Source organism: Megalops cyprinoides, chromosome 20 (genome assembly GCF_013368585.1).
Source record: "Megalops cyprinoides isolate fMegCyp1 chromosome 20, fMegCyp1.pri, whole genome shotgun sequence".
NCBI classification, from domain to species: domain Eukaryota; kingdom Metazoa; phylum Chordata; class Actinopteri; order Elopiformes; family Megalopidae; genus Megalops; species Megalops cyprinoides.
The window spans coordinates 20677156-20699743 of record NC_050602.1 but is presented as its reverse complement, the minus strand read 5'-3'; the positions used below and the strand labels follow the sequence as shown (position 1 = coordinate 20699743).

The 22588-nt window shown below is 45.0% G+C and overlaps 1 protein-coding gene across 3 annotated transcripts in view; it reads left to right on the top strand.

Annotated features, from left to right (window-relative positions):
- The first annotated feature begins 335 nt into the window (after positions 1 to 335).
- LOC118795482 (nuclear factor 1 A-type-like) overlaps positions 336 to 22588 on the top strand; it is a 44017-nt gene continuing 21764 nt past the window's right edge. For all 3 annotated transcript variants that reach the window (XM_036553977.1, XM_036553976.1, XM_036553975.1), the window contains exons 1-2: positions 336 to 667; positions 3908 to 4436. In XM_036553977.1, coding sequence (XP_036409870.1) covers positions 641 to 667; positions 3908 to 4436 — 556 coding nt within the window. In that variant the 5' untranslated portion in view covers positions 336 to 640. The remainder of the gene's footprint in view (positions 668 to 3907; positions 4437 to 22588) is intronic.

Genomic DNA, 22588 nt, shown 5'->3' with positions numbered 1-22588 from the left:
AGGCTTAAATCCGGTACGGAGTTGGGTGCTCTGCCAGCGCCGCCCGAAAGCCTGCAGTGATTGCGGTTGCTGTTAGCAGACGGAGAAGAAGACTACAAGTGTCTAACGTGATGCTTCTTTGTCAGTTATTTTTGTAGTACTTGAAAATACGTGACATTACACCGTCCGCCGATTGATTCGAGTTTTATCCTCTTTCTCGAATGGGGTTCTCTGTCCTCCGCACGCTCGGTCGCCGAGTCCCGAAGGCTATGAAAGTTGCTCCTCTCCCCGGCGAAGGCACTGCTTTACGGCTTTAACAGCGAAGTACAGTCCTTGTGTGCGGGGAGTGGACGCGGTGTAACTCGAGGCGGGGTTAAAGTTCAGCTCTACGGAGCGGAGAAGCACTGGTTGAAGCTCTCAGTTGGAAATGTAAAATCAAGGAGCGGACTTGATTTCCCCCCTCTTCTGTATCTCTCACTTTTTTTTTCTTTTCACACACCCACACACATACGGACACGAACACCACACACACCCCCTTAAATACTGAAACACACCCACACTTACTATAATACTAACATACAAGAATTCAGCACACAAACATACACGTAACATTTACACAGACGCACACGTCTTCAAAATCAGCAATATAAACACAACAGATATGTATTCTCCGCTGTGTCTGACGCAGGTAAGTGAGCGTTTCCTTCGTGATTAACAGTGCGTGTTGCATTTGTTCCGCTTCCCGCTGGCCGCGGGGCCGCGGCGGGACAGCGCGGTAGCTTTCCTTGAGAGGAACTTTTAGTGTGGAAGTTGGTGGGATTCCTGATCTGTCATAGCTGTAGACATGGGACTCCACCATATGTCAGATGGCGCGGGTCCCGTACATATGTACACTAACAAATTTTCGTACATGTATCTTTTATGACATTTTATCATCATGAGTTTGAAATATTTTAGTGTGATTCCCTATCAATAAAAACAGGTTCGGGGTCAATAATTTGCTCGGCAAAAATTATTATTTTTATCTGGCCTGTTCAATCACAGATTATATCTTCACGCCAGACGTTCTTATACCAGAACCTTCTAAATCTAACTTTTTTAAATATAAGTTTGTTTTTCGACAGTTGCTGTATGTTTATCTGCATGTGTATGCTCACTGTTACAAGCTTACCCGCCACTGTAAGTCTTTCTAAATCGTATTTTCGCAGTAGCCTTCAGCTCAAGAATATAGTTTGTCAACAGAATTATTCACTCTTAATATATCTGTAATTTTAATAAGTTGGTTCGGTATATTATGCACGAGATTAGGCAAAATAAAAAATAAAACGCTTTATATGCTGGAGGGGTAAATGAGCGTCCCGCGCTAAACATGTTTGGAAATGATAAACTTTTCAACTGAATGCATGCGCACAAGAACCGCATGCGTTTTGTCCAGTATTTTAAAACGCAATAAAGTTTGTATAGATTCAGGGTTTGCATGCCTGTCGTTATGTATAATATGTCCAGCAAAATATGTCAAACGAAAACGAGACGTATTGACTGCGATGAAATCCTTGTTTGTTTTTTTTCCTGTGGTTATGAAATGTTTGATAGTCGGATGTTAGAAAATATCAATATCAACCACACTTGCTTCGCTTCTCTTTATTTTGATATTTGCCAATATGTAATGTGACCATTACAGACTAATAGTTAAACTTTAGACACCCCTAATGTTCCTGTTAAAATGTTAAAGGCCTTAAAGACGAACAGGTTGAGCGCACATGCCGCTTTCAGTTTAGCGTAATTTGCGGTTGATTAACAAGATATCTATATATATTTTTTGCGTGTTTACAAACGTGTCTCGAGTGACAAAAAATGGAAAATGCAGTGGACCGCGAGGAAAGAGGGTCGTGCGCGTGCACCAGGGCGCGTAGCCGGAGATTTCCGTTCCATAGATTTAACTTGCGTGCGTCTCGGAGCTGTGGGGTCAGTTAAGGTGAACCAATTCAGCCCTCGCGTAAACACGGCCATTTTTAGTGGCGGTAGCGCACGGCAGTTCGAATTATTACAAGCGCTGTATGATATGTTAACATGTTTGATGATGTTTTATTATGCTTTTGCAGCGTATGAGTTTAATATGTTTATGAGTTTAGTATGTTATGTTTATACATGAAACGATATTGTATCGTGAGATTGTGCAAGGCGTGTGTAAAGTGACCATTAATAACATGCATGATCTGGCATACATGACCATTACTATTGTCTAATATTCATATTTTGGACCATTTTATGTAGTTCATAGTGCAAGCAGGTTTATTTCCTCCTGCAAGCACACCTGTAATGAAGTGGGGTATATATAATCCTATTCATACATTTTTATCATAATGAAGAAATATTCCAAAAACATGATTTAATTGCATGGCCAGATTAACATGTGAAAAATTTGTATGTACACAATGAAAATAAATTTTATATTGTAGGGAAATTGCTTTTTTTTCCCCCTGTTTTCACTGAAATCTTGAATATTGAAACACCAGGAATGTGGTCATTACACACTGGAACTTATTACCTAAAATTTATAACATGGAAAAATTCAGTTGCATGTACAATATTGCTTTTTAAGGAATTTAGTACCTGCTTAGTATACTCTTTTCTATTTTTTTATCTTATATATTTATAATTCCTTATTAAAATTCTTAAACTGGATTTTAAGCAGTAGTGGAATGGAATCTATATACAACCATATGGGTCACCTTGCATTTCCAGGAGGTGTAATACTGACTGTAACAGGCATGTACCAGGTGTGTTGCAGAGAAAGGGGATTAAATTAAATTAAATGTGTAAATATTTTAACATTATGGTGCATAAATGCAAATAAAAGAGGAATATGTCAACCTTTAGTTTTACAGACCATGGAAAATGTCAGTCAAAATATGTAGAAAGGAGCGCTACAACACTACTGAGATGTACAGAAACTGCAGTTTTGAAATCTGATGTAGTTTTTTATATTTGTTCTTCGTAGTTTCTGTGGTATTCTCAAGAAGCATTTAGTGAAATTGCCCACAGAGCAGCACACATCAAAAGCAGTCTTGCGGCAAACCTGATTTCAGAACTAAAGTGGATGTAAAAAAGGAACTTTCTTTTAGTTAGGAACAAATCAATACATTCTCATAATATATTCTGAGGTGGACGACCTCTATACTGTGAATCAGAATCTTGCCCAGACGTTGTTCTTAGCGGTTGGCTCTGAGCCAGCTGTCAGAGAGAGAGAGGGTAGCTCTTTACCCAGTAAACTTGTGTGATGTTTGGAGTAAGAGTGAGAGAACGGTGACCAAAAGAGAGCTCTAATTTATCTGCATTTGGTTTACACAACATTGTTTATGTGTCTAAGGGAGGCCCTCATAATGAGTGACTTACAGTGCTTACATTTTAACACCTTTACACATTCTCTCATTTATTTAGACAGCTGAATTTTTTCCTTGAGCATTTGAGATTAATCACTCTGCTCCTGGGAGCAATAGCAGTACCATCATATATACACTCTCTACTGACCCTGTGTAACCCCAGCTAAATGCCACTGCTCTGAACATGAGAGCAATTCTGTGTGTTAGTACCTCCTTGTGGTAAATTCCAAAGATGTCTTTCAAGAAAATCGAGTCAGAATGATATGTCAGAACATTATTGTTATATCACAGTATACTATCTAGTTTTCTGGAAAAAAATATGTTTTTATTTGTGATAAATATGACTTTGCTCAGCACAATGCTATGAAGATTACACATTTTTTTAAGCATAAAAAAATCCAAAATGCCCATATCTGTCATCCAGTCTTATTTTTGATACCGTGGATTCATTTTGTGGATTTAACTATGGGCGTAGTGTGTATGTGACGTCAGTATTCATTTGATTATGAATGTTGTGAAAATGTTGTATTTCCTCTCTGGCTCAGGACGAGTTCCACCCCTTCATCGAGGCCCTGCTCCCGCACGTGCGCTCCTTCGCTTACACCTGGTTCAACCTGCAGGCGCGGAAGAGGAAGTACTTCAAGAAGCACGAGAAGCGGATGTCCAAGGACGAGGAGCAGGTGGCCAAGGACGAGCTCCTGAGCGAGAAGCCGGAGGTCAAGCAGAAGTGGGCGTCGCGCCTCCTGGCCAAGCTCCGGAAGGACATCCGGCCGGAGTTCCGCGAGGACTTCGCCCTCTCCGTCACGGGGAAGAAGCCGCCGTGCTGCGTGCTCTCGAACCCGGACCAGAAGGGCAAGATGAGGCGCATCGACTGCCTGCGCCAGGCGGACAAGGTGTGGCGGCTGGACCTGGTCATGGCCATTCTGTTCAAGGGCGTTCCTCTGGAGAGCACCGACGGGGAGAGGCTGGTCAAGTCCCCCCAGTGCTCGAACCCGGGACTCTGCGTGCAGCCCCACCACATAGGAGTGTCCGTCAAGGAGCTAGACCTGTTCCTGGCCTACTTCGTCCATTCAGGTGAGCGTGGCCATTTTGTTTATCTATCTGAAAAGCACTGGTTTTTTGTCGAAAGGTTTCTTTTCTGATTCCGCGCGGTAGCTAGTTTGCTACTTTACATCTGACTGGGGATTTCTCATGTTAATGCTGCAAGGGTGAATTTTCTTCCCCTCAGCAATCCATGCGGCTGTGGCGGGGATGATGGATTGTATTCAGTCATTCTTACTTTTTCCGCCCTCCACAAGCTGAATCCTGGGCTGAGCATGCTGAACCTGAGGGTTGTGAAAACCGCCACTGACAGGGTGGATGAGGCTATCTGTCTTTGTCGGGAAGCAAACTGTGTCCATCTGGATCTGGCCTGTGAATATTCCACAACCAGTTATGCTGAGGTTGAGCAATGTGCTTTTCGGGATTATGGATTTCAGGTTAAATGAAATGGGATGGATGGATACAGGCAGATGCTATGTTATCCACTTCATCTAGTTCAGATCTTATCATGTCAATACTGTTATTATTACCACTTAACCACTTAAGTCTGGTAACCTTGTGCAGACTATGCTGTAAGAGATTTTGAGATTTTTAGCTGCAGGAGAATACTGAATGACTTTAGCTGCAAAGGAGTGCATATTGGAAACCTGTGTACCTTTGATATTTAGTTTAAGGGAGAAATATGAATTAAGAATGGGATGCTGCAGGCCTGGAGTTATCATTGTTGTACTTCTGGGATTTTTGCCCACACTGTGTTTTTTTCCCTCATTCCTACACAGTAATGCCATAGAGAATGAAGTCACTGATAGAAGGAGAGTTATATGGAGCTGAGAGGAGGGTGTTGTTATGCAGAGGTAGCTGGGTGTGTATGTGGGTGGAGCCCCGGTCCCGGTAGGGAAGTTTTGGCCCTAAAGGTGTTCGAAAGAATTCAGAGACTTGAGCCTTCATGGCAACACCCATCCCCACCAACACCCTGTCCCGTGGACAGTGCTATTAGGACATTGTGAAATCACTCCTCTCTGTCTAGTGTCATTTAACAGCATTTCTCCAGTACATGGTCTTTGAAAAAATTTTTACAGCAATATCTACATTTTTAATATTTTGTATTTATATCTTATAAATTTTAATGGTCATTATTATTGTAGGAATTTAACATGGAAAATGGGTTTCATTTTGGTTTCAGTTAGGAGGGTGACCATGAGCGGAAAATGCACAAATTCTGTGTGGAGGCGTTCAACCTCATTTCAGTTCTGAAACCTGGTGAACTAATGTGGGTTGTGGTGTCTGCTTAGACAGCAGTTGTGTGAGGAGTTCTGAACTCGTCATAACACAAAAAGACAATTCAAACAGTGTCATGTTCATAACAGCCCTTACAAGCATACTACTTCCTTAACCATTTTACAAAGCACTTTTTTGTATTTTTTTAATCCACTTTTTTCCCCACTTTTGTCAGCCATCTTGGAATTGCCGATTGCCCGCTGCACTGCCAGGCAAATTTAATCCTCTGATACATCCAAACACAGATGAATGGCTATTTTCCACACTGCCAGTTCCACAATGCACTACAGTGGGGCAAACGCCAACTGGAGGATGGGCGCCTCCTTTTTGACATCACAAAGGCTGGCATATTATGAGCTTGCTGACATATCTAACATCCCTGCAAAACCAAAGCCAATGAGTGGCTGATGATGCTGCTGGACTCAGACCTGGGCCAACTTGAAAGTGATTCACAAATGTTTTTGTCCATGTTAAAATTGTAGTTTTCCAGGTGTGATTTTGTATGTGTAATAGAGATGGACCAACATATTGGAGATGGACCAAGGAGGAAAAAAGAAGGAAAGAAAGAGAAACTTTCATTTTATTATAATTTTTTTCTCTTTCTATCTCTCCACGTTTAACCCCACCCGACCTTCTGTAGATGTTGACAACGTGTTCAGATGCTGATGGCAGTTGGGTATTTCTCATGACTGGTAATGGTCAGGGACAGGTGTGGAGAGGTGGGAGTGTTGTAGAAACTCCCCCACCCTATTCTGACATCATATCCCATCATACCTGTCTGCCACCTGATTGGTCCCCAAAATACCACAGTCATGTCCTCCAATCTGCATGGTGCACACACATACATACAAACGGAATACTGCTCAATGGCCTGGGCAAAATGCCTGGGCACAATGCAGGTGGCTATCTCAGAGCTGAAAAAAAGTTCCGAACAGTTTACACTTAAGAAGCCTCTCACACTGAACCACGCATCCTGGCAGTTTCTCCTTTTGTGTGTTTCTTTTTCTTTCATTACTTCCTTCCCTGTTTTTGGAGGAAGGAGATCAGAGAACCGCTGCCAGTGTGGTCAGATGCACAGGGTACAGTACATGCTGTACATCTGATTACTTTGGTGTGTCATTAGTTGTACTGGATGCTTTTGTGTTGTTGCCAGGGCAATGCGAGCTCCAAGTTAATGCATTTAGGGAAGTGTGTCTATTTTAATGTTGGGTTTAAAACCTTGATTTACTCCTCAGTTCAGAGAGGGATACTGAGGATAATTTCCATTTCTGGGGCAGCCATCTCAAAGATCTTAAAGATCGTAAAAGATGGCTGAAGTGCATGACCTTTCAGACTTCAGAAATGAATGTGCAGGTCCATCCGCATTTAGGCCTCATGCTGTCACATTTCATCGGCCACTGCAGCTCCACGGCTTTTGAGCTGTGATGCCTTGGATCCATAAACTCTTTTTTTGGGGCGGGGGCAAACTCTTTTTCTTCAGAGGGGAGAACAGTCTGTTCTGTCTCCAGCTCTTTTGTTGAGTCTTTCTGGGCCGTTTTGAGCCCGGCGAGGGCATTGAAAGCCTGCAGACTGACTTCCTGACTGAACACTGCCGTCATTCATCCCGCCTCGCCTGAATACCGAAGGGAAGGGGGGGGGGGGCTTTGCTGACACAGAGCGGGTCGCCGCCCCGCTCCACCCCAACCCAACGTGTTACAAACCTTTTAATTTTTCCCCAAGCCCTCAGTCGTAGCCGCCTTAGCTCGGAGTCTGAAGGATGGAGCAGAGGGAGAGTGAACTGCGGTCTTCAGAGGTCACATGACACTGTAGCACTCTGTCGGAGCACACTGGGGTGGGTGTGGTGCAGGAAGTGAGGGGGGTCATGTTCGGGGGTCCCTGCTCCCTCAGTAGCAGAGGGGTTACCCAGCTGGCAGGTGTACACACAGCAGGTGTTCCTGTACAGAGGGATGTTGTATTGTAGTGCAAATACGACTAGAGTGGAAGCCACACAGGAGCAATCTGCGGAGGAGGGAAGGCCAAAGGTTGCAAACTTTAGGCGTTTGACCTCGGAAGCAAACAGTGATTTTCTTCCAGTTAGCAGCTAGTCAGGCTGGAGGAGAATATTTCTGAGGCCTGAGACATTTGATGTTCAAATTCTAGCCTGTTGCCTACTGGTGCATCTCTCGGAAGCAAAATGAACTGTAAGGATTTCATTTTGTTTCTCATTGTTTACGCGTTGCCGTGGAAATATGTGGTGCAATTCCTGTATTGAAATAGTTACCAATGTGCAAATACACTGCCCAAAACTGCACATTTCATAAGCATGCACACATGAGCACCCAATTAAATGAAGATGTAGTCTCATTAAAAAATGGCAATGCCAAAACCCAAAAGTAAAAAACGTAAATAAAATAACTGCACACTATTGATAAATGTCCTCGTGTTTTTTTTTTTTTTTTTTCTTTATGAATTGTTTAATAATGTGAAAAAATAAACATTCATAAGCAAGAATTCAATAATCTGATTTTTCCTGATGGAAAAGAATGCAATGCAGCTGAGTGTATTGCACCGCAGCTGAAAAAGCATGATGGGATAGCGCCGATGGGGGATGGGGGGGGGGGGGGGGGGGGGGGGGATAGTGATTGAGTATGCTGTGATGGATCATCCTGTGGTACAGTGTGTGATGGATCATCCTATGGTACAGTGTGTGATAGAGCATGCTGGGACAGAGCATATTGGGATAGAGCATATTGGCATAGAGCATGCTGTGATAGAGAGTGCAGGGATAGAGCATATTGGCATAGAACATATTGGGATACAGCATATTGGGGTAGAACATATTGGGGTAGGGCATGCTGGGAAAAAGCATGTTAGCATAGAGCATTCTGGGAGAGAACATATTGAGGTAGAACATATTGGGATAGAGCATGCTGGGAAAAAGCATGTTAGCATAGAGCATTCTGCGATAGAATATATTGGTATAGAGCATGCTGAGGTAGAGCATGTTAGCATAGAGCATTCTGGGAAAGAGAATATTGGCATAGAGCATGCTGGGATAGAATATATTGGCACAGAGCATTCTGGGAGAGAACATATTGGCACAGAGCATGCTGGGATAGAACGTGCTGAGATAGGGCCGAAAGAGCATGCCACCGTGGAGTATGTGGTAGAGTGTGCTGTGACAGATCGTTCTGTGACGGGGTGAGTGAGAGAACGTGGAGTTTTTCGAAGCAAAAAAAAAAGGAGGAGAAAAGAGAGGAAAACAATGTAAGTGTTTCAGGAATTCTTGTAAAAGCAGCTGTTAAGAGAAAAGGCTTTACAATATGACTCAATGGGATTTTGCTGGCTCAGAAAGATAATTCAGCACAGATCAGAACTATGTGGAACATTCCTGGTACACTGGTAGACAGTACATTTGTTATACACCTACCTTAGGTGACCTCATGGTAGAGATGGACATGGTAGACAGGTTTTGTGTGTGTTTACTGTCTGCCAGGGCGTCTGGCCTGTTTTCCTCTGAGCTCTTAAAGAGATTTGTACTCCTGTCTGTCCAAACTACCGCAGTTAGCTTTGATCGCGAGCCTCTGTTACTCAAATATAAAAGTTCAGAGGAAAGGCAAGAGATGCAAAGCAGTCTGCATTTTCCAAGTGTGCAATAAAACACTGTCCCCTCTTCCACAGAAGCAGGGATTGGCTTAATTCATATTTTGAATTGTTGGATCATTCACAGGTATTCAGGCCAGAGTCTGTAGGAGGTGATTGATAGAAAATTTTAAAAATAGTAAAAATAAAGACTGTGTTAAAGACATCAAAAGTTAGTGCTCTAGATTCAAATGTGTTCAGCGCAGACTAAGTTTCTCTGATATAAAAAACAGTGCATCTCTGTTATAAATGCAGTCTGGTATCTCTGATATAAGCACAGTCTGGTATCTGACTCATGTACAGTCTGGTATGTTTTACATAAACACAGTCTGGTATCTTTGATATAAACACAGTCTAGTATCTCTTATATAAACACAGTCTGGTATCTCTGACATAAATGCAGGCTTGTATCTCTGGTATGAACATAGTCTGGTATCTATTATATAAACACAGTCTATATCTCTCCTTCTCTCTCTTCAACACACACACAAGGTACACACATCACAATGCTACTGTCGGAGTGTTTGAGTGATGGGAGACACAGGAGCGGCTTTAATATTATTAGATATGACCTTGTTTTGAACCTTTTTTCTCTTCTCTTTTATTGGATTAAAGAGCTCGGATACGGGCCTCAGATTACCGAACGCTGTAAATGTCCCCAAAACCTGATTGCACAGCAGAATCAGGTAATCTCCTTAATGTGTGTCTTCAGCTCTGATCTCTCTGCTAAACCTGCCCAAATTCACAATTTCTGAACATATTTTTTGCTTCCAGTAGGAGGATTTAAATATTTAGTCGGTGGTAACGCAGCATTCAAATGTACACATAGACGCAAGTGCTGGCATCAAAGAGGCGTGTCTCAATAGGTTGTGGTATATTAACAGTGTTGGCACACATAGCGCAAACGGCAAATGGGCTGGGAGTAAGTCTTTAATGAGTTGAGGGTGTGACAAGGGTGCTGTTCTGACAGTCAAGTAGGGACACCTTCCACACTACCTATAAATGAGCACTGTCCCAACACTCTGATATAATCCTATTCACACATGTAACCACAGACAGCATGGAAGTACAGCTTTTCACTTATGTGTATTATAGTGATCTCTGAAATACTACTACTACTATTACCAATAATAATTTTAATAATAATTTTGTTGTTGCTAAATTAAATGTAAAACATAATAAAATAAAGCATAAATACATAAAGCTCTTCAATTGTTAATACAATTCAAATGCAACACTTTCCTTACAAAGGTGTAAGGAATCATTTTTTAAAATAAATAGTTGTTCAGTTAAGTTCAGAAGTGGAAAATAAATGTAAATCAAAAATCCAGTGGTGCAAAACAGCTGTAATTTTTTGTTTTGCTGTAATAAATTTACATATGACATTGTTGCTATAGTAGTATCTCTGTTTAGATACCTGTCTTACATCATAAATTATTTATATTTTTATTTTATATATGTTTCAAGGCTGACTTGCAAATACTTGGTGTAGGCCAACCATGCGATTGTCTTGGGTTTCATCGTGTCATTGAACCACGCTTGGTGCCTTTTTAACGCTTTGCCATTGTGGGAGGGAGGCAGATGACACTCTGATGGTACCTATACCCTTTACCACTTGACCCTGTCATGAACAAAGATGATAGTATTGACGGTTGCCAGGGTGCTGTGGAGAGATTATGTTTATCACCCAGTAATTACGTTGTGATTGCGTTGTTCTTGCGCCCATGTCAGGTTTACCAGTTCCATCTGAGTCCCCTTTTTTATTCCCTATTGAGATCCTCCAGACTGGCTTGTGGGTACAGGGCATGAGGCACATGCACTGGCTCCAAACGGGTTAAACCAAGTTCCTCTCTGAGGAGGGGAGGATTCATAACGGGTCAGACCATTTCCACCCCTGTTCTGGAAAAGTGGAAAAGCAGCGTTGGCTGACTTGTGAGAATGGACTCTTTGTGTCCGCATGCCATCCAACAACGGCCTCATTGTCCTCACCCCTCAACCTGGAGGGCCCTGGCCATTGCGCATGCTTTATTTGTTTCGGGGCTTTGATGAGGTCTTCGTTTACATCATGATTAGAGAGCACACCTGCTGTTTGGGTATGGGGAAGCCTCAGTGAACGACCGATGAGTATGGGTGTGTATGCATGTGCGTGTGTGTCTGTGTGTGCGTGTTTGCACGAAACCTCTTTGCAATTCACTGCTCAGACCTGAAGTGGACTGGTAGCTATGTCAAATACTCAATATGTCACACGGAAAAGGGGTCTCATTCCAAGCAACCTGATGAAGGACTGTCTTTCGATATCAAACCCACACCCTTCTTGTCGATAAGCCCAGTTGCTTAACCGCTACTCCGCACTGCAAACTTTTGCTTTCAGTCTAGTTGTAGCCTGTTTGTTGAGTTAACAGTCTGGCTTGTTACGTGCCCGTGTCACGCACGTGGCTAACCGTGCATGCTAAACGTGCAGGTCTGTGTCCTACCCCTGTCCCACATAAAGTGGCACCGCAGCCTGTTACTGACAGCTAATAAAACACAGCATGCTGAGCCAAATTTACAAGCAAAAGGAAAACGGGGCTTGAGATAATAAGGAGATGGCAGCAGTGCAGAGCAATTCACACATGCTCACACACACGTGTGTAAATTGGACGTACAGACAGGCACAGACGAGCATGCAAATAAAAACACAAAACGAGCTACATTCTCTTTCTGTCTCTCTGCCTCCCTTTATCTCCCTCCTTCACTCTCTCTCTCTCTCTCTCTCTCTCTCTCTCTCTCTCTCTTGCTCTCCCTTCTGTCCCTTTGAATCGTCAGGCCTGGTGCTGCACTTTTCTGTTAATTAAATTTTGGCGGGGTCCATTAGAGCGATAGAGTGGGCGTCCCGCTGAGTCAGCGCGGGCGTGACCGCCAGCTATAACGGCCGGGACAGCCAGCCTTGGCCCTGGCAATTCATTCAGCCCCCCCCGTGGGTCACCACATGCTTTCAGGGGTGACAGGAGGGGAGCTGGCAGCAGCGGCCTGCAGTTGAAGCAACCTGAAGAAGGTGATGCGTGCACTTTGGAACTGTGACATCACAAAGGGCTGCATCCTCCAGACTTTGGTTCAGCCAGTTTTCCTTTCCTTTTCTTTTCAAGTGACGCGGAGTCAAAGAAGAGGGGGGCGGGCTCGCTGTGATGAGAAATGAGGCTGTTGTTTCTCATTTCCTCAGCAGGGAGGGGATTTCTGAAGGTGCTCCCTCATATACTCTCATATTCTCACATATCGGCTTGAGCGGAATGGCATTTGCGCTCGTGCTCCGAATCACGGCACTCCAGATCACTGTAGCTTTTGGTGAGCGTCATGGGGTTGCCGTTGTGTCTTTCTTTTTATATGCCTCTCTCTCTCTGCTGCTTCTGCTTTATTTGCAATGAACACTTTCGTCATCCACGCAACATATTTCAACAACAATCATAGCAAATCCTTTCCAAACGGCAGTTATTGGGGTTAAGTCTGGGGTCTGGGCTTATATCTACAAATGAGCACAAAACTTTTCAAGACCTGCATGTTTAGTATCTTTGATCACTCAGTTCTCAAGTTATATCCCACGCCATCCTCACCAAGTGCGTATGGATTTATACAAATTTGATTTTTGATACATTTCCCTATGGACCATGTAAATGTGTGCTACCTCTCTTATGGTGGATGCAATGAGCTCCCTCAGTGTGGTTCTTTGACTTTAACACGTACTTCAGAATCCAGAAGCATGCCACCATCATTGGCCCTGTCTCCTAGAGGCCAAACAAAAAAAAAAAAAAATCTAGAGGAAAAATAAAACAACAGCAAAACTTCCTGTGGCCTCCTCTGTCCTCATTAGCATCTGAATCTCTGTTCGTGTCTGTTGTGAGGATGCAGTTATTTGCTTTCCGCCCGGCGTTTGTGCTGAAACAGGCAAACCAGACCGCACGTCACACGCTGAAAGGTGTCTGGGGAAAGAGAAACTGGCCAGATATGTAAATGTTCACTGACGGTGACATGTAACGCACTAATTGACGCCACAGTGACGCAGACAGCAGGAGAGAAGAGAGAGCTGGGCATTAGGGGATCGTTGGGGGGGTGTATACGGCGGGAGGGGGCGGTGTTGCAGCTGCCGTAAACAACCCCTTTTCCCACAGTTCTTTTCATGGGCCGGTTTTGGATTTGTGTATTCTAAATCACCCCTCGCCTTATTAACATGTAAGGATAATTTGTGTGGCTGCCTGCTCCCCCCCTCCCCCCCCCACCCCCCACCCCACCAAAAAAAAGAACAAAACGATGCAGACCAGTGGAAGAACCTAAATCCTGTTTGCCTCCGGCTGAGATAAAAAGCTATTTGTATTTAAGAAACGTATGATAATCCTTTTTAATGAATACAGCTTGTTGTGGGTTTGTATTGATTTTGGTTCCAAGCCTAGGCTGTATTTTCTGTGCATGCTTTATGTTCAGGTAGAGTCAGGGAGACAGTGATTGTAGATTTTATTTGTTTAATTTTTTGCTGTGTTCATCACACATGTCATAAACAACACACATGTTGTTTATGAAATCAATTTTGCCTGAAAGCTCCATAGGTAACAGGCTTCAACCATAACATTTAGGGTAAACAGTATTCTTTCATTCAGGCAATATATCCAGAGGAATTAAGTTCAGCTGTTTCATGTGTTTTTGATCGAGGAAGAGTTTCTCCTGTCTCCCACTCTGTTGAGTACATGGTTCAGTGATTTGACTGAGAAGGCCCGAGGGTAAATTTATGCACTTTCGTACTGTAACACTGATGTGTTGCATGCGGCCTAACATCCAAACCTCCAGGAGGCAATGACCAGGAGATATCCATGCCGAGAATCGGATTTCATCCCTGGGAAGTAAGAGGCCTTACTGTATGTAAAGGGGGGGGGGGGGGGGGGGGGGGCAGTCACAATTCACAGAAAAAGCCTCACACAAAAGGCCAGGGAAAAATGAGGTCATCAGATGGGAGGGGTTTTTCTGCAGCGTGACTCTAAGGAAGGAGAGGTCGTGAGGAAAGAGGGAGAGTTCAGGCGGAGTTCCCGCCTCCGGCATCGCGAGCTGACCTTAACTTTCAAGAGCAAAATCCGAGGAAATGAATTTACTCAAGTTACTGACACAACAGTTTTCATTCAGTTCTCGTTCAGAAAACGTAGTGTAGACAACAGAGAAGGAACACCTCTTTAAACATGCTCTTTATTTCTAAAAGTTCAGGACACCAAAGCCTTTTCACTTTAACGATAAGTGACATTTTTCCTTAAAGGTTTATGTTATTTCTTGATTGAGATTCTGAAAAGCGAGTAATATGAATTAATGTAAAGCTATGGTCTCACTCTCAACTGTTTTTAATTATGCTGTGATGAATTTCTAAAATAGATTTAAGTGAATTTGTTAGCTGTTGAGGGTCACATAGTTCTGCTGTGATACTCTCCTCTGTGATCTATGTGCATTGCTGTGGGAGACACGCTGGGACAAAGCACCCGGTATTTAGTGTCTTTGTATCCATCACCACTTAAGAGAGACGGCAATTTCCCGCTGTCAGGACCTCTTTAACTTAATACTGCAGTATTATATTTTATCCAGATTGTTATATTATTAATTTGCCTGGCAGGGGCCCTGGTCCAGGGTGACTCACTCAGCTTACATTTTTACATATTTTTCATTTAATACAGCAAAGTTTTACTGAGCAATTTCAGGTGAAGTACTTTGCCGAAGGGTACAGCTGCGTTGCCCAACCTGAGACTCGAGTCTGGAACCTTCTATACAGGTCTCTAATGCATTAAACCACTTGGCAGTATCACTTCACTCTAATCCGTAACCCCCCCTCCCCCCTGCCCCCCCAAAACGCTTCTATGCTTCTCCTTCGTAAAGTGGACCGCACAGCTGTGCTTGGATCTGATTACAGCCAAACACATCTTCACCGCCGCCATTTATTATGACCAGATATTCAGCTCTCGTGGTCCTTCCTTGCTCCGTCGCGGAGGTTGCGGACGGTAACGGGAGGTTTCCGGTGCCGTCTGTGCTTCTATGCTGACTGTGGATGTTCTGTTCTAGACCCCAGCCCTTCGAGAATGTTCGTATGGAGCCAGCAACTCAGAGGGACTGGTAGTTTCAGCAATGGCGGAGACAGACTGTTCAATGTAAAACACATTATATAGCTGATATATAAAGAATCTGTGCATTTTCTGTGTGAGGAAGGGAGGGAAAAACAGAGAGAAAAGGAAAGTGATGTGTCTCAATATCTGTTAGTCCCAGACCCCTGCTTCCCATACCTGTAGCCCTCTCACTCTGGGCCGGTAACCCCACTCACGCTTATCTGGTTCATATATAAAGAATCTGTGGGAAAAGAGAGAGGGGGAGGCAGGAACTGAGACAAAGGGAAAGTGATGTCAGTCTTTGTTCTTCAGTACCAGACCCAGCTCCCCAGACCCGTACTTCTCTCGCTCCGGGCCAGTAACCCCTCTCACGCTGGGTCGGTCCGTGATTCTCGGGGACACTGCTGCTCAGAGCCGGGGAGGTGCGGGGTGAGCCTCCCCTCCCCTGGTTTAAGAGAGAGCAGGAGTGAGGTGTCCTCCTGTTCTACCAGCTGTGGAAACAAGGAATTATCCTCCCCTCTCCCTCGGTGTCCCCACGCGGCACAGGATATTTAATCTTCCGTCTGCTGGCATGGCAGGCGGAGGCCGTCTGGACAGCGGCCCGGGTTCGAGCGAGTCAGAGGGGCACTGGAAAGGGGTGGTGGGGCGTGGGGGGGGGGCGGGGGGGGCTGATAATGGAGAGGTCTGCTCTGGCCTGGTCTGTTTGCATTGCCGTGGCAACCATACCCTAATCCAGGGTGCGTGATTGATGTTCCGCTGAAAGACGAAGGGTCCACTTTTGTTTCTCTTGTAGCCGAATCTGACATTGCTGCCGTGGGTCAGAATTTGAATATTGACTGTTGGGATGTGTAGACCCAGTGGGACCCGGCTTAGACATCCCCAGAAACTGAGGGATGGGAAAGGGGTTTTGGCGGATCGCCAGTGAGGGAAAAACTCACCAGATGCGCTCAACTAAGTCACTAGTGAAACTCAGTAATTATACAGCTCATTTGAGTTGCTCAATTGTGTCTATTTTTGTGTGTGTATGTGTCTCTTGTCATGGTTGAAATTGACTAAAAATAAACATATTCTAATTGTGCCTCTGTAACTATGATCATAAAAGTACAGTTATGTATGTACAGTGTGGCTATGGTAATTAGCTGGGGGGTGGGCGTTTCATTCAAACGGCTGTGCATATGAATGGTTGATTTTTTTTGTCATATATTAATATCCCACTACTTCATCACATGAACCGTAGGATTTTCATGGCACGTTATCAAGTGCTACATAAAAGTCCAGAAATCACTTCAGATTAAATGGCTTTAAATCAAGATGGCTCCAACTGGCTTTAAATCAAGTAGAAACAACAGTGAATTGTGAGGGTAAGGATACTGGGGGGCTTGTGTGTGGTACAATGCAGAGGCCTTTAAACTGCAGCACACACATGCTCCACATCTGGCTACAAATTGCTGGCCCCTGCCATGACAGAATGAACTCCTGTTCGAAATAAATTTGTCCCCTTTTTTTGTGTTGCCTTAAGGAAGAGTTGTGTTTCGTGTTACTGCAGTTTTCCGCCAGGACGGAAGAGCCGTCTGCAGTGGGTTCCTTTACCAGCAGGGTGGCTTTTTCGATGTAGAGTCATTTGTGTGATGAATGCCACATAATTCGTTCATTTACAGTGTTGGATCCCCCAATCCACCCCCACCCCCCTTGCTCCCCTTTGGCGAAGAGCTGAAGATTAGCATGTTCAGCTCCTCCTTCAGTGACTGACAAGCTGTTTCTCATGGTTGCACCATGTTGAGAAATCGCACATAACTGTCTGAGCCCCCACCAGGCAGACACGTTCTGTTGGAAAACACCCAACAGGATCCATGCTCTCACACACACACACACACACACACACACACACACACACACACACACACACACGTACACACACTCTCTCTCTCTCCCTCTCTCTCTCTCTCTCTCACACACACACACACACACACATAACCCTGTCATCAAGGCTGCTAGGATAGGTGAGTGTGTATACATGTGTGTGCGTCTGTGTGTGTGTGTTTGTGTGTGTGTGTGTGTGTGTGTGTGTGTGTGTGTGTATGTATGTGCGTGTCTGCCAGCCACTGTCTCCCTCTCTGTGTGTCTGCTCTGGTGTGTTTCATATGCATTGTGGGAATCAGTTTTGGCTGTGCACTGTGCACGGCTTTGTTAAGCAGGTTGTGTCTGTCACACACAGAGTGATGATCCGGAATAGGTAGGGATCCGTTGCTGTCAGGAGGCGATGAGGTCGCATCTCACCTGAGCCCTGGTGGAGGTCGGCGGAGGCAGGTGCTTTTCAAGACATTCTCAGGCCACACTAAGGTGGTTTATTCCCCCTTCCTTCTCCCCCGCCCCCTTCCCCCACCCCACCCGCTCACTGTAAGTCCTAAACACTTTAAGCTTCATTGACAAGAGGAGAGGGTCAGCTCAGGACACGCTCCGCTTTGTCAGGGTTGCTCAGGGTTACTGCTGCTGCGCTCACATGCTGCGGGGGGGGGGGGGGGGGGGGCTGAAAGCAGTTCATTGACCTCAGCCTCAGCAATGGTCAGGTACGGCCAAACAGGCTGAAACCGCACACTGTGAAAAGCCAGCGAGCACAGGTTGATCTGCTGAACAGGATCGTGCCTTAAGTGTTTTTAAGGTGTGGCGTCAACTCCAGAAGGATGTCTGAGGAGGTGATCTTTGAGGGGTGTTGGGGTAGCAGCTGTCATATCTCGACGGGGTCGCTCATCTCAGACACGATCCGATCCCCGTCTGTACTGGTCCCCCAGTGGTGGAATGAACTCCACCATGTAATGTAGATAGCCGCACTGGGTTACGGCTGCAGAAGTTTCCCAACAAAAATGTTTCTGGGGTCTCGGTATTTCATCAACAATTCAGATAAACTGAAAGATCTATCAAATACTCAATGAAAGGCACTCCTATCAGGAAGAAAGACACTTCTAAAGAGAATGAAAGGGCACGGTTTTCTAGAAGGCATCAGAATGGGGCCGGTCAGAGTGAGACAATGCACAGCTCTCACCAGGCCTCACTGAGATTCACCCTCTGCTCCGGTCAGTCCTGCTTGCAGCCCTCCCTACAGAATGTTTAAACAGGTGCATCTGGTATCTGATATCCCCTTTATTGTCTCAGTATTCTTGACAATAACATACTATTGAACGTGAAGCTCGTTCCACAGAGCATCTGCACCAAAGTGTAAACGCAGGGAGAAGGCTCATGCAGTCATCCAATGCACATACACGCCAGTGCTTCTGCCTTTCACTCTGCTTGTCCAGGGGGCAGACTCTGAACAGAGGATATCCAAACCCTGACAATATCTAAGTCATTTGCAGGTGCCCGTGTGAGTCACAGGTGTCAGCGGTGTGATGAGCTAGCCCTGGCTGACCTACCCACCCCTATCCCTGCTGGGATGAAGCCAGTGTGCTCTCCGCTGCTGTGGACTCCTGGTCATCGCCCGTCAGTGACACGCGAGCTTTAAAAATGGCCGTAGGACTCCATTCATGCTAAGAACAGCCGTGTACTGTCTGAGCCACGCTGGAGCCCCTCATTTTTTTAATTTAAGTTTGACATATAAATCAGACAAGTACATACAGATTATGAAAGATGGCTGCCTTTCCTGAATACATTTACATGTGTGTTTTTGAGCTGATCTGGTTCAGCGCATGATTTAAGATGCTGCATGTATTAGTGCATATCTCAGTAAAAGGTTTTGAGAATGGCAGCAGTGAAGCATAGCAGGACATAGCAAGGTTTTGTAACCCAGGTTACAAAGGTTGCCAGTTTGGATAACGTAAAAACTGTCAGCTATGTTAATGACTCAGAGTGAGATCTGTCTACTAAGCAAATGTAATGTAAGAATCAAATAAGCATGCTGGGAAAAAGCCACCATAACCAAAGAGGTGATATCCTGGTTTAGATATGATTTTGTGTGGCTTCTGACTAATGCTGTGGCTGGATTTGATTAGGTTTGGGCCTTAGAGAGTTTATTGAGGTAAAAACCTCATAGAAGTGGAAACTGACGGAAATGGAAGAGGCTTGTGAGTCACATGGTTACCAGTGGAGACATGAGGTGATCCAAATGTCATGGCACTAGTTGTGTATGTGTTCGTGTGCATATGCACGTGAGCATGTGTGTGCGTGTGTGTGTGTGCGTGTGTGTGTGTGTGTGTGGGTGGAGGTGGGGTTCACAGATGTCACCTCTCCTCTAGCTGCTGGGGAGTTTGACAGGGATACACTGACAGACAGTATTGGAAAGGATGGTAGGGCCTTGTCCACCAGAGCACCCACCAAGTCTGATCTCTACCCCCCTCTACTGGATGGGAGGCCCATCACCCCATCAGCAGCTGTCACTGATTACTGATTGCTCAGTATGCTCAGCCAACTGGCCTGACCAAAGTCTTTATGTTGATGAGACGTGATCTACAATCGTGTGTCACGTTCCATCTGTAAGGTGTAGGGCATCTGGTCCCACTCGCTGTGAGGCCTCTAAGCCCAGGCTTGGTTTAAGGGAAGGCCAGATGGGGGAGGCATGCTGTGTCCCTGTTTGACATTTGCGCGGACAGAGACCTCTGATGACCTGCTCCCTCCTGCGCCCCCTGCTGGGGGAGCTGTGTGTGACTTTGAAAATTCTGAAAGTATAAATAACATTTCCTGCAGGTGACTGTAGAATTAAGTTCATCAGTCACCTGTAGCAATATTGTCTGCTCATAGCACAACTCCGTATGATATTCTCCATGTTTTCCCTCTTTGGCTTGGTCAGGTTTACTTACACTTTCCCGTGGTGTCCATTTACATTGTTGGATATTTGTTGCAATTCAAGTTACATTACATTATTGTCGTTTAGCAGGCGCTCTTACCCGGGGCCATTTTATCCATTTATTCAGCTGAATGTTTACTTAGGCACTTTTGGCTTAAGTAGCTTGCCCAAAGATACAATGGCAGTACCCAGCGGGGAATCAGACCAGCAATCTTTCAGTTACCCTGCCTCTTATCACTATGCTACACTACCGCCTTATATGTCTGGCTAAAAGATACACAATGCACATATATCTCCCACCACAGACACAGTTATACAGCTAGATACTTAGTGAAGTGGTTCAAGTTATAGTTAGTGCTGTGCCCCAGCTTATTACGACTTTGATTGAGGTGAAAACACTGACCTATCAAAATACATCTTTAGATTCCTCTTCATTGCTTTCAGTGTCTGAGGTCTGTGAGTTCACCTTCCTGCTGTTAGATCTCATTATTAAACATTAGCGCTCCTTCTCTGAGCAGAGACAGTCTGAAATGCTTAAGAGTGACCTTGTAGCTCTCTTGGCTTCCTTTTACGAGTGTCAATGATGATTTATAAATACGAATGACACCGAGAGGTTTGAAAAATGATCATTTCCATATTCATTCCATTACTGAGAGGGAAAGGGGAGTGAGTCACATCGACCTCAGACTTTAATAACGAGCAAGGACTGAGATGCGTCTCTCTCTGTATCTCTCTCTCTCTCTCTCTGCCTGCCTCTACCTCTCCCTTCTCCCTCTTAGTCACACTCTCTGTCTGTCTCTTTCTATCTCCCTCTATCTCTCTCTTTCTGTCTCTCTTTCTCTCCCTCTCTCTGTCTCTCCCTCTCTCTGTCTCTTTCTATTTCTAATCCCTCTCTCTCCTTCCCTCTCCCTACTTTTCTCTCTTGCTGCCTCTCTCTTTTTTATTTCAGGATTTTTGTTCTCATTTTGGTTCTTGACTGTCTGCGTGCTCTTTTCTGTCCTGGAGTGTATGGGTGTCTGGGAGCAGGTATTTGTGTGACTGTGTGTATGTGCATGTGAACTGGCTTTTAATTCACGACACTGCCTAGCTTAGACTTCTTCTGAGACAGCACAATGTTTCAAATTCGCATATGCACATGTTGGCAACAGCTCACAGGCGCTCACGCACGCGGCTCAGACAAGCGCCGAGCCCAGCCGTTAGATCTGGTTCTGATTGATTTGATCAGGTGCTGCTGGCTCTCTCGGCGGCCCTGGCACACGGCGGGGGCCAGGCAGACGTCTCGCTGTGTACCTGGACTGGAAACCCGGCCGCCGGTCCAGCTGTAATGAGCCTAAACACCCGGGATCAGCCGCTTTATCCCGGCTAAGGTCGTTAGCGTGGTGGAACGATCCGTCCTCGGCGCTGTAAAGCACATCGCGGCAGAGAGCAGCAGCTGTTCCGCCAATTTGTCCTGCGGGGGGGGGGGGGGGGGGGGTTGCGTCATTCCACCAACAGAGACACCGGGAGGTTGTAGGGTCTCGCTTTATCTGCGTAAGGTGGCAGCTGGATTTTGAGTGGGGTGATAGCATTAATCCCAGCAGGGGGGAGAGACACTCTTTATTAGGCCTTACTGAACTGACGGCAGTGGGACTCTGGCATAAACTCTGGCACTGGATACGGGCCTGGAAGACCTGCCAGGCTTGCCACAACAGCATCAGGTTCAAGTAGGAATTCTGTGACTGAAAGGAGAGGAGAGTGTGAGGGGTTCCTCTGTGTGTCCATTCTCTCCGATTTGGGCTATCTCATCTCTCTCTTGATCAGGGCTGCTTGCTGGCAGTATTATGACTGCAGAGATGGTCCTATAAGAAAACAGAAGTGCACAGTCTGATGTCTGTAATATCATAAAGACAATGCTATGAGCTGCCTTTGTGAGGTCATTGGGGTGGGTGGGTTGGAAGGTGTGTCTTTCTTTGTATTGCAATTGTAGTGTATATTAATTGAGGAATAAAAAATTGACCACAAAACTTCCAAATCAATTCAAAATTCAAACTCACAGCAAACATGAATAAAACATAGGTGAGGTCCAAGGACAGTAGGTGAGGTCACCCCCTAACTCCCAGCGTGATCACTGGCTTTTATCATGGCCAATGCCCCTGACTTAATCTGTTCAGTTTGTAATCAGGTTCTGAATATTTGCACCTGTGCATTTCCCAAAATTCTTTGCAGTAAGCTATTCCTATAAAAGCCTAAACTAATGCACCTGCTGCTCTCAAGAAATGGACTTTGAGCCCACTGGCCAAACCTTTCTGAGGTCACATTTTTACTATCCTGTTGGTGCTGTGCTAACCGTCCCTTTTGCCATGCTTGTCCTTTACTTCTGTGTTCAGGTTACTATGGATAAGTTCTTTAATAAGGGGTAATGTGGCGATCTT